This window comes from Cetorhinus maximus, chromosome 32 (genome assembly GCF_964194155.1).
Source record: "Cetorhinus maximus chromosome 32, sCetMax3.hap1.1, whole genome shotgun sequence".
In the NCBI taxonomy this organism is placed as follows: domain Eukaryota; kingdom Metazoa; phylum Chordata; class Chondrichthyes; order Lamniformes; family Cetorhinidae; genus Cetorhinus; species Cetorhinus maximus.
In genome coordinates this window covers 14,921,629-14,934,210 of record NC_135910.1, presented here as the reverse complement: position 1 = coordinate 14,934,210, position 12,582 = coordinate 14,921,629, and the positions used below count along the sequence as shown (strand labels likewise).

The following is a 12,582-nucleotide window of genomic DNA, read 5'->3' as shown; positions in this document are numbered from 1 at the left end:
GTTGGATTCCATTCAGACGGATTGTTAATCCAGTAATCCTTTCTGAAAGCAGTCATGTGCGGATGTTGAGCAAGGAAGCAATCCCATTCACCTCTGATGTCCTCCATAAGAAGGAAACTCTTTCGAGTTATCAACAGTCACAGATTGCAACTCTTTCGAGTACAATCACAGTTCTTGGTTTCCGGGAGTGGGACATGAACCCACAGCCCTCTGATTCAAAGGCAAGGGTGCTATGAACTGAGCCACAGCCGATTTAGTACCACTCATGACAGTGGGGATGTCCTAAACTATTGCACAGCCAACGAGTTACATGATGGGATAGCTGACACTTTCTATTGAGGCTCTCAAGAATTGAATTTTTAAAAAAAATTCATTCATGGGATGAGAGATGGCTGGCAAGGCCAGCATTTATAGTCCATCTCTAATTTGCTCTCGAGGTGGTGGGTGAGCGACCTTCTTGAACTGCTGCAGCCCACGTGGTGTAAATACACCCACAGTGCTGTCAGGGAGTGAGTTCCAGGATTTTGACCCAGCGCCAGTGAAGGAATGGTGATATAGTTCCAAATAAGGACAGTGTGAGACTTCAGGGGGAACTTGCAATTAGAGGTGTTCCCATGCGCCTGTTGCCCTCATCCCTCTAGTTGGTAGAGGTTGCGGGTTTGGAAGGCGCTGTCAAAGAAGCCTTGAGGAGCTGCAGTGCATGTTGGACCCTGAGGAATGTCACCTCTGGAGATGAATTGACACCTTCAAGAGGGGAGAAAATAAGCAGGAAGAAGAGGAATAAATCAAGTTTTTCCTTATTAGGCACCAAATAGGGCAGCAAATGAAGGTCCACCAGCACAGTGGGACAATCTGAAGAACATTCTCTTCTTGAGGAGGGACCGGGTCAGCTTGTTATGTTCCAGGTTGATGAGTGTTCTGAGGGGAGCAGGAGAAAAAGAAACACAAAGCGACACGGCATAATTTAAGAAATCTTTTTTATTTTTTTACTTATTAACCAAGATTCTGAATAAACCCAAAAGATGCTGTAAAACTCACATAATTGCACTAGGTTCATTTCAGAGCCTGGAGAGGCTCAGTGGAAATATGTCCACTTGCCCAGAATCAATAGACTAATCAAGTATTTTGTACAAGTGCAGATACTCGAGGAAGCATCGACATACATTGATCATGGGCAGAGATGCATGTTCCATCACCTGTGGGTACATTGGCAAACAAAAAGCAACACCGACTCCAGAAGGCCTTCAAAAGCTTCCACTGTTAGCAATAAAAAGGGAGACGACCTTCCCTTTAAAAAATACCCCCAAAAAGAAAAAAAAAATAATGTCCCAGGAATTATTAAAAATGAAAGGGAGCCTCACTGCAAATAAAAAAACCGTTTTGCAGTATTAGTCAGTCTGAAGGTCAACAAAAAGGCATGGTAAAGGTCAGTCTAAGCTCTTCTCAGGCCAGGGAAGGCAATAATAATCACAGCAAACAGGCTGCTGCTTTGGTCCTATCTGCTAATGAAATGGTTAGGGCAATTTACGGTGGTGCAAGTTTAAATTGGAAGGCCGGAGGGGCATAAAGTGGAAGATCAATTATGCATGATGGGACAAAATTGAGAATTTTGAAATCTTGCTGAAGAAAGAACTTGTTGCCAAAGCTTTTTGTTGTGCACTCATCAGGACAAATGTAAGAATACCAAATTTCAAATGATCACTACAATTTACACCATAGGAGAAAAGGGTGCTGATTGGTTGAGGAGAAAGCAATGGGGAACCAAAGGCTCCCAAGCTCCCGGCAGCATCTCGGCCAATCAGAGTCGACTTGCCAACCAATCGATCAACCAATATGGAAGAAAGTTAGGTAGGGAGTTCGACGCACACACACAGGGAGAGGGGGAGAGAGAGACACATGGGAACAGAAGTTGGCCTTCTTCCCATCATGGTTCCTGGCCTTGCTGCAATACCAGATACTGCAGCTGTGCAAAGTGGCCAAGTCTAGTGAATGGTGTTGCCACCATGTCATTAAGAAACAGAAATGTTGGGTGTCCTTTGGCGAGGCAAGAATTCACACAGAGAGCGTTTTTCTTTAGCTCCGGAGGGAAAAGTGGCCAGAGATTCATGCACAAGAGCACTTTGGATAGCAGCTGAGAGCATCTAGAATCAGTGCAGGTCTGTCAACCAGAGGCCACCATGCTGCTGGTTACTGTATACTGACTTATGCGTGCTACTCTACTGACTTTGCTCTAATGCTTCACGAGGTAAAGCAGCCCACCGAGGTTCAGTGTCGAGCATCACAAAGGGTCACGGAGGGACGGAGAACAGGTATCCACTTGATCAGAGTACTGAGACCTACCAGCAACTGTGAGACTGCACTTTGACAAGAGTTGGCATCTGCACAAGAGAGAGTAAATCAACCTATAGACACCTGCCCAGTAGGGAAAAGCGTTTTAGCCTGGTTTCTGAGGCAGGTCTAGCCCCAGTCTCCTGAGCCTCCATTTCCCTCCAAATCCGGAGCTGGAAAAAAAAGAGGGAATTATTGGTCTAGGAGCGATAGGAATTCTAAGTAGTTATCAGTCCTATTTTCCTTTGTGAAAATTATTTTAACCGTGGAATCAACACATCTCAATTCACATCCGTACCCATCAGTACACAGGGACAATCCTGTTCCTGGATCACACCATCTTCCTCCATCTTTGTGCAACATTTTGAGAAACCTCTATCCATGTTCACTCAGCGAGCATTGCTTAGGGGCAGATCCTGCAAGGAAATCACTGACATAGCAAGAGGTCATTTAAATTGGGGACATGAGCTGATTACCAGGAATCTCCTACTGGTGTTATTGAAAAAGAAAAACATTTTGTGGGATCAGGAATAGGAGGATGAAGTCGGTGTTGCCTCTTGCCCAGAATACTGGACTGTGTTGCTTGGTAGAAAGGGGGAAAAACAACCATCTCTGCTCAGAATCTGCTGGCAGCAGTATCACATCTGATGCACTCCCCACACTGGGAGGGCCATCCTCTCCACTCAATAACTCTCACATGGTATAACAGTCATTTAAAAGCAGTATTATCAGAAATCACCACCAATTGTCAGGCCGAGGACAATTGTTCCCTTCCCCTCCCCCCTCACCATCCTATACCCCCAACACCAATCCTGGCAAAAGTCATCATTGTTTTTGTAGAAAATCTTTGTTACTCTCCCTGGCCCCCATTCTGTTTTCAGCGTTCACAATTACTGTGATTCCTGATCATACAACTACTATGCGATTTAGAGATCCCAATAAATTTTAGTGTCACATCCCCTCCTATTCATTTCAGTGGGTGCCTACTGGCTGTATTCACCTTGCTTACAGGTGTGTGTGCGTCTCTCTCCCCTACAGGAAGAAACAGCCAGTGCTGTTCAGACCCATATTGAAAATAAATAAACTGTTAACAGCCAGCAAACAAAAGTCTGTTTTTTGGCTCCTCCCTCCACTGAGCAAAGGTGTTGACTCTTACTGCCACCCAGCTCTACGATCAATGTCAACCCTCGGGTCATTCTAGGCTCAACGTTAGACAGAGTGCCCCAGAGCAGGACAAATCAGATTTTCTGCCCAATAATTGTCCTCACCCAGCCCGCCCTCCTGGTCACCGGGTGTTGGGAGCCAAGAAAACTGGCAACCGTCTGATACTTCTGCACCCCAGCCAGGGTGCTGATACCGATGTGTAACACCTTCTGCTGTCCCAGCTGGGGATTGGATTTTCCTGGTCTGCTACAGCTTAGTGGTAAACAATGCAGTTCACTTATCCGTCGAGGGCCTCAAAATGAGTTTTTAAAAGGTTACTGTTGTAGATCCAAACATGTGGCTCAAATGCTAACAGCGCAGCCACAGAATAAATTAGCTTCTCCACCCTCCTTCCCAAAAAAAAATTGCTTCTCTTAAAACTAACAACCATTCGGTTCATTTAAAGGACAAGCCCACCCACTCCCCTATATCAGCGTCGTTATCATAAACATCTACATCAGTTACATTTGCCGATCAGATCAGGAAACACATCAGTCTCTCGGGGTTTACAAAAGAGAAAGGGAGTGGCTTAACCCATCTATAGACAGCTGTAAATAAATAGGCACCTTATAAATGAGGCAAGTCCCAGAGTGTATTCCACTTATATAGCATGTCTGGGTTTGGACCTGCTGCATCGTTGCGGAAACTTCCGAAATGGAAACCAGACTCAGCCTGTCCTGTGAAACAGGGACATGAAATAGGTAGCATGACCCAGTAGGATTATCAACTCATTCTCATCAGTTACAAAGCAAACATCTGACTTTAAGCCGCTGTATCCCCAGCACTGCACTTCAGGTGCGGACTCCCGAGTGTCATTCTCAAAGGCTGGAATAGCAACATGAGTTCTCGTTTTTGCATGAATATTTGCATTCTTGTTTGGGGCTTGAACAACGGGACTTTGGGCACCAGAGACCAGTACGAACTGCTTCACCTGTGACAAGAGGGTATCCAATACTGTGGACAACTCCTCTTTGACCTTTCTAACAACAAAACAAAAAAAAAAGGAAAACCCACTGAAATGAAAAGGAATCATTGTCCGGGCTCCAATTATTCAACGACAGTTGCCAGGATGTGCACACGAACCACCTACCCGCCTTAGCAGCCCCCCACCCCCCCCTCCCCAATCCACTAACCCCAGTCCATTTAGGCAGGGGTGAGCCTGAACCAACATCTCTAAGACAGACAACGTGTACAAGAGTTGCCACAACAAACAGAGACTGCAAAAAAAAACACAATTATTATCACAACAAACCTCTGACTGAGAAAACATCAGAGAACAAAACGTGAAGAAGCCCAGCGCTATCAGTTCACGCTCATCTCTATACATAGTGTTAGACTATAAATCAGATTCTCTGCACCTCAGCGTCTGGAAGTTACAGAATCAATTTATACATATCTCGCTGTAACTTGCATGCAGTAAGTCTTGATGCACTGCCCTGAAACATTTATTGCACTTTTAGAGAACGTTTGGATTCTGACACTCCTCAGGGATAATGCCATCCTCCCGTTTTAATTTGGATTAGTCATGGAGAAACACCCTCAACCCCCTCCTCCGCCCGTCCTTCCCACAAAACAGGTATTATTTATACTCTTTTACAAAATGAGGACGTACTTGCACACTTTAGGATCTGCCCCTCTCTCCTCACTTCCATCCTCCCTCAGTTTTTCACCACCGCAACCCTTAAAGCACTGGTCACAGCTCAAGTGGAGGGTGGGGGGTAGTCACGTGCCACTTCGTACCATTGGCTGCACATCACAATTGCTGTAAGTCTTTGAGGCAGTCAGTTTGCACCTTCGTGCTCCTGCGATTTAACTAAAGCCTACGTTAGTCTCATCCTCCAGTGCTTGGAATTGATGACCTGGACAACGTTTATCCAAGTGGGACGTCCGAGGGCAGCAACAACTTGTATTTCCACTCCTCCAGTTTCTTGTGTAGCTCTCAAAGATAAAATGACCGCTTCTGGGATGACCTTCGTAAGCAGACTTTCAGCTGCTACCTCAGAAGGTTTTGTTGGCCATTGCTAGACACTCAGAGGGAACAACCAACGCAGGAATCTTAGTAAACTTCAAACTTCAGGAGGTGGACGACATGGTTTCCGAATGTGCATCCTATTCTCGGGGTAAGGAGTCAGAAAAGGATTTCCCCACATAAACTCTACCCAGCTGAGCCACAACGGAGGCTAAAATGCACGGACACAACAGATATTCACACAGCATGCTGGCATTGCCTTCTCAAAGTTCCAAAAAGGACAATTCCCATTTTGGAGTAACCAAAAGCCTGAATGAATTAATGCCGAATGGAATCCAGGCAGCCTGTCTGAAACCTTGAATGCACATTTTCTTTTGTATAACGAGTTTTAAAAAAAAGTTACTCCAATTTGTGTTCCAACATCTTTCTGTTATGAGTAATCTTTCCTGACTCTTGCTTTCATGGCTGAAAAGCCTCTCCCTGTGTAAGGGAGGGAGTAGTAACACAGCGAGCGGAAACACCGAGGTAGAATCGGGAATATCCCACTCCTAACCCAGTCTAGTCCCCACTGCACCTAACAGAATCCGCCTGCAATTCTCTGCACAATCTGCCCATTCCAGGTAGGTGACGAGATACGATTTGACCGCTGTACCTTTTAAACCTAAGTAGGTTTTTTTTTGTGAGTTACCGATTCAAAGAGAAGTTCTGAAAAAACGTTGACGTTGGAATTAATTCTGAAGGCTCCCATCCCCCCCCACAACATAATCAATTCTGAGGTACTATGATGGGATACCCCCACATGACAGTGAATGCCGGATAAGATCGCCTCAATTTACATCGAGAAACTTCAAATGGTCTTCTTGCATCCCCCCAATCATCCTTTGCAATAGGGGGAGCAATCAAAAACACTTATTGCTTCAGTTCAGTTACCCTGTCCCGGTAAGGCAATCTGCTCAGGCTTCACTGTGAAGATTTGACACGGTGGGGGGAGATGGCTGAAGTGTGATTCTATAGCGTGTGATTTCGTACCCAGGGGCAGCACTGAGCAACATCAAAGCAAACAGCTTCTTCTTGCTTTCCCTCTCAGTTCTATCCAAGAATAGTAAACCAGTCTTTCCCTTCTCCCGCTCATGATAGTGTTCATCTCTTGGGCTTTTATTTAGGGGGTATAAAGAGGACAGACAGAGAACAGAATAAAAACCAGCTTGGTAGGGCAAGTGGATTTAAGACAAATTGCTAAATGGAATTTTAAGGATCAGCACTGCTCCTGACCTGTGGAGATTCCCACTGGGTGGACTATCATCCTCACCAGGCAAGCAGCTGCATTGGGATTATGCATAAGGACATCATTATCATAGTCCTGTGGCAGTGTGCTCTATTCTCCTCCTTGAGGATTGAGGGACCGCACACAGCAAAATATAAAGCAGAAATGTTGGAAATTTGAAGTTTAAAAACAAGAAAACGTTAGAAATAAAACAGCCGGTCAGTCAGCATCTGTACTGGCTGATGAAGAGGACGCAAAGGAAACTCATAGCCTGCCCGTTCTATTTAAAAATGCCACTGATGCGTGGCGATTTTTTTTTCCCCCTTAGCATTTTGCGTTTTTATTTCAGCACATGCCAAGTATATCGATTCTGAATCAATTACCTGCATAATCAGATAGAAAACAGAGGGAAAAGTGGAGGCTCACTCCACACTGCTCCAAGAGCACCGCTCGATGCCAGGCGAAGGCTTGGAGGAAGGAAGGGGACTATTACATTGCTCTGGCTCTGAGCAGTCATCAATTCACGTGACAATTTTTAGCACTGCTCTGAACGCTAATTAAAGAAGGTGCAGATCAGGAAAACAGTGAAAAGGGTGAGCCACAAAGAGCAGAACAACCCACTTCTTTGGTGCAAATTTTAGTCTCAATTGCTGCCGTCTGCATCGATGGGTTATTTCTGCTGAAAAGGACACCGATTGTTGTTTCCATGCTGCAGTGCAGGTCAAACTGAGGAAGTAAAAGTGTCTTGGTCGCTGGAAAAGATCTTGCAAATTGTTAGACACCACTAGGCAAGTCTGGCAATTTAGTAGGAATAATTATTAAAGTAGCTTTCATCATCTTCAACCTCCCATCCCCTGCGTTTAGCCTCTGTGATACTGAAACCCCTAGGGATTGACTTACTTTTACTAAATGGTTGGGAAGATGTCTAGTGTCACTGACCAAATTTACTAGAATTCAGCTAGTTAAATTAGTGTTAATCTCCAGTTGTCAACGTCAGTAATGCCTAGATGCAGCTAAGTAGGTCTAGAGGGACTTTTGATGCCTTTTCCAATAGGCACAATCGTTCTGCTGACTCAAAAGTTGCTTTAAAATTAGAGCATTAAAACTGCAGCTCCTCGAGCAAACTCCACACAGCCACTTATTAACCTGACATCAATAAACATCACGACTAAAAATAAATAGCATCTAATTCAAAATAAAAAATCTCACTGACAAACTACAACACAAACAGTATTAGGGCTGAAAATGATCTTTTGAGTGTTTCTGATTTTCTTCCCACCGGTCCTCAATGCAAATCCTTTCACTACCAGGAGAGATCGCAGTGAGGAACAATAGTCAGGGTCTGCAGGGGCAGGGCGGGTGTGGTCTCTTGAATATTGGACCCGCCCCTTGCTCGTGACTGAGGTCACTAGCAAAAACACTAAGAGGGAAGGGACATCCTACTTGCAGTTTTACTGGTAAATAAAAGTTAATCCCAGCCCTGTCACAATGCACGCACTATCAGGGCGAAAGTCTATAGCACAAGTAGCACTTTCACAGTCTCTTTTAGAGTTTCAGATTCCAGTCACAGACTGTGACCCCGGGCACATCTCTCGTGTCAAGGTGGTCTCTGCCCCAGCAGCGAGGCACCACTCCCATCTGACAGGGTCCAAAGGCAATCTAACTTTTCCTGGGTGGCGCTTTCTTTGGTTTGTACCCCAACCGAAGTCGGGTCACAGGAATCCTTTCCCTGGAGGTGAGATGGAATGGCATGGCGATGAATGAAGTGGATCTACAGTGGACAATCTGACGGCCCCTGCTCCAATCAGAGAGCGAGAGAGAGCAGCAAGGAGAGGGCAAGAGGGAAAATACATCTTTTGTGTGGTGTTGAAAGGGGTGGGGTATCTTCAAGGATAGCCTCAGTATATTCAGCAGGACCCGAAAGACACTGCAGAAGAACAAAAATGAATATTTCAGTTAATACTGATGTCACAATCAATCGGTGAGAATCAAAGGCTGCAACAAGGGACAAGAAAAGTATTTGGAAATCCTTACTGGCTCACTCTCACGATGTTTCACGACATGTCTCCTGACTTGCTTCCAGCAATAATTCCTCCAGCTCCTTTTCGGTTTTGGGGGATGTAAACTCTTCAAAAACAAATCAGAGCTATTAATAGAATGGGGAAGGACAGGGCTTTGTCGCTTTGTCAGAGCAGAAGTGGATGGATAAATGTTTTTAAAAGCATTGGAAACCACACCCCCACCATCCCCACCCACTCCGATGGTTCTTACTGACCTTTTTTAAAAAGAAGAAAAGCCCTTCCCTCTGCCGAAAGTACTGATTTGTCCTTGGAAACTGTTTCACAGCCACCAGGAACTCTCTAAACTCTGACTCAAAGCACCCATGCTTTGTGAGAGAGTTTGGACGTTGAGTGCTGGCAGGCTTTTAAACTTTGGGAAAGGGGAGTGATCTCAGCAGAGCCCAGACATACTGAGGCCTGTTGCAGTATCTCCATGACAGCCTTGGCTGAGATCGGTTAATTTAGCAGATACCATCAGGAATCCAACTCGAGGCCTTTTGGGATTATATGGCTTAGTCATGGTAGTCGGCAATGAGCACCGGGGGGCGCAGGGGTGAGGCAGCAAGAGAAGGCTAACATTCAACTTCAGTCGATTTTATATGGACAGTTGCCAGGTAAATCAGGCCTCTGCCCAATTACCTGAACAGAGAAAATCAATTATCCATTCTAATATGCCTAAATTAAATTATAGATTAATGGTTATGGAAGAAGTCTTTTCAGTTAAAAATTGCTGAACAAAGGGACTGGTTATCCAACAGTGAGTGTTGTTTTTAAGCATCGAGAAACCTACCTGAAGAGTGAAAGAGAGGTAAAGAGTAAATAATTTCAAGGTCTTGTGAAAGTTCAGTTATAGAGTAGGAGGTGATGCAAGGGGTCTTAGTTTCGGTGTGGTGAATGTGGGTATAAGGTGCTGTAATTGCAGTTTAAGAGAAACAAGTGGAGCATGGATCATTACATTATTGATAAAATTGAGGATCATTAGCCCCGATTTAATAGGAGTCAGACTTCACGCATTAGAGCACACACTCACCATGCTCAATGTTGCAGCTTACTGCTTTGCCATCTTTGCCTGTGGTTAGCAGTGTCGGCTCAGGCAGTCTCTGTACAAGCTCCACTTTCAGTCCATTTGGTAAGGCAGTCCCACGTATCGTGTGATCGCAGTCTTTAGCGCAGACCGTCTCAAAGTCGTGTCCAGAGTTATCTGTCCCTCTGTCCAGGTCCGATGGGCTCCCAGACTGGGAGCTACCGTCTGAGGCAGGGGCCGGGACAGTCAAAGTTGTCGGAGTGTCTGACGCGGAGCAAGGCAAAGGCTCCGACGGGGATTCTGCCTCTTTTTTGGAGATCCCGTTCTTTCTGTTTTGCAGTGCTTTGTTCAGCCATTGCAGGTCCTGGTTACTAGGGTTTTCTGGTGGACTTTCCACTCTGGTCACTAAGAAGACTTTGTGTCCCCTGCCTGGACTGGACACTAGCCGCTCGTTGCCTCTTGACGCGATCTCTATCGGTGAGCTGACAAATACTGGGCTCTCAGGCCCCGGGGATTTTAATTCAGAAACAATCTGCGTCGCCTGTTCACCAACAGTTGCCGGGCTGCTCCCATCACCATCATCTTCGGTGACCGACTCCTTTCCAGAAGGGGTTTCCGAAGGGTCCTGCTGTTGAAGCTGCTGTTTTCCTGGGCTTGGTGTTCCTACCACACTTGGTGGTGTCGGTCTCCTCTCCGACTCGTCCTGTGCTGCTGGCTGCGTATTACATTCCACAGAAGAGGGCGTAACACTCGATTCACCGGCACTGCCCACTTCTTCAGTATTTCCAGTTATGGATGGTACACTTTCTTGGGCGACTCCATTTCTCGATCCATCTGCTGTTTCCTCTGCCTTTGAGTGGGCCTGGCTCCTCTGGGGCTCCTCCTTGTTATCGCACACCATCATGGTGATCTCGGGCATTGATGCAGACTGCTGCATCTTCTGCTCCTTCTCCTCCTTCTCCTTTGCCAAGATGAAGTTCCTCTTACAGCCGTTTTGGATTTCCGTGAGGAGAGCCTTCTGAGTTTCGATGAAGCTCTTTACCTGAGGGGAAAAAATGGGACTGAAGGTTACACAACAACTTTCATTTATGTAGTACCCCTGACATAGTAAAATGCCCTGAAGTACTCCACAAGAGAGTAAGCAACAATATTTGACACTGGACCACAACATAAGGAGATATTAGGACAGGTGACCAAAACTAGGTCTTATGTTTTATGGAGCATCTTAAAGGAAAGAGAGTTAGAGAGGCAGAGAGGTTTAGGGAGCGAATTCCAGAGCTTATGGCCCACATGCAGCTAAAGATATCGCCACCAATGATGGAACGATTTAATCAGGGGATGCACAAAAGAGGCCAGGATTAGAGGGCCTTAAGAGATCTCGGTGGGATGTGGGGCTGGAGGTGGTTAGTGTCATGAAGCTATTAATGTATACAATATTATTGGGAAATATTTTTCTTTTAAAATAGAGGTTAAGTCTGCAGGTGTGTCTTAATTGGATTAAAGCCAGCTAGTCTGGGTGCTTTTATGTGTATTAGTTTTGAGATGTAAACAGAGAAGTAGAGAGCATTTGCATTTGCTTTGTATAGAGCATTCAAGAAGTGGGGTGAAAACTACCACCTAGCTAGCAGACACCAAGCAATATGTTTATGTTACTAATAAAATTGGTACTATGAAAGGGGTTTTATTGTTAAATGGGAGCTTAAAGAGGCTGGTGATACAATGAGAATTTACATTCAATCAGTGGTGCTAGGTATAACTTCAGCAGTTTTGTGTGTGCAGGGCAGAGGCAATGTGAGATCAAAAGCAGCTGTAAATCTCCAACTGTCTCCACAGGAACCAAAGTGAAAAGAACCTCATTTTGAATGCGTAAGGTGAAAATGCTTTGCCTGGTGTCTGGTTAAGTCTATGGGTTGCTGTTGCCTTAATGGAGATTAGTTTGGGAATTTGTTAAAAGTTATGATTGTAGTAATTTGTAGCCATGTGTATATATATATATATATATATATATATATATATATATAAAAACTTGTGAAACTTAATAAAATGTTTCATTTAGCTTAATCTAAAACCTCTCGAGAACCGGTGGTCTGATTCCTGAATTTAGAGTTGCATCTCTAACATAACACTTAAAATTACAGGTTAATTAAATCCCTCTGGGATTTAAAAAAAAAACTCAGCTTTACCAACTGCGTCGGTCATAACAGTTGTAGATAGGGTGAGAGCATGGAGACATTTAAAAAGAATGAGATTTTTCAAGGCATTGACTGACTGGAAAACAGAGGGATTCTGGTGAATTTTAATTCATAAATGCTCCCGGCTCACGGGATAAAGCGTCCTCTCACAGGGAGGCTGGATGGAGTAACCCAGGTTACAACATTTCACCGTGTGAAACACTTTGTGAGGCTTCAAGATGATAAAGTGCTGTCATCTATTCTTGAGACCTAACAATTATTTTTGCTAAATTTAAAAAAAGAACAAATCAGTAGTATGAGGAAGACTCTTAATGGCCCAAGCTTGCTGTCTCCTAGGCGCTACCTCCTCATTTACACCAAGACGAGTTTAAAGATGATTAAAGGATTTGATAGGGTAGATAGAGAGAAACTATTTCCTCTGGTGGAGGATTCCAGGACAAGGTGGCATAAAATTAGGGCTGTTCGAGGGTGATATCAGGAAGCAATTCCCCACAAAAATCGGAGTGGAAATCTGGAACTCTCTCGCCCCAAAAAAGAACATA

General features: G+C 44.7%; 1 protein-coding gene across 1 annotated transcript in view; it reads right to left on the bottom strand.

Moving 5' to 3' along the window:
- Nucleotides 1-960: 960 nt before the first annotated feature.
- Nucleotides 961-12,582, bottom strand: part of ppp1r37 (protein phosphatase 1, regulatory subunit 37) — a 53,288-nt gene continuing 41,666 nt past the window's right edge. Inside the window, exons 11-13 of the mRNA XM_078533201.1 lie at nt 9,855-10,890; nt 8,799-8,891; nt 961-8,691 (exon numbers count right to left, since the gene is read on the bottom strand). Coding sequence (XP_078389327.1) covers nt 8,809-8,891; nt 9,855-10,890 — 1,119 coding nt within the window. The 3' untranslated portion in view covers nt 961-8,691; nt 8,799-8,808. The remainder of the gene's footprint in view (nt 8,692-8,798; nt 8,892-9,854; nt 10,891-12,582) is intronic.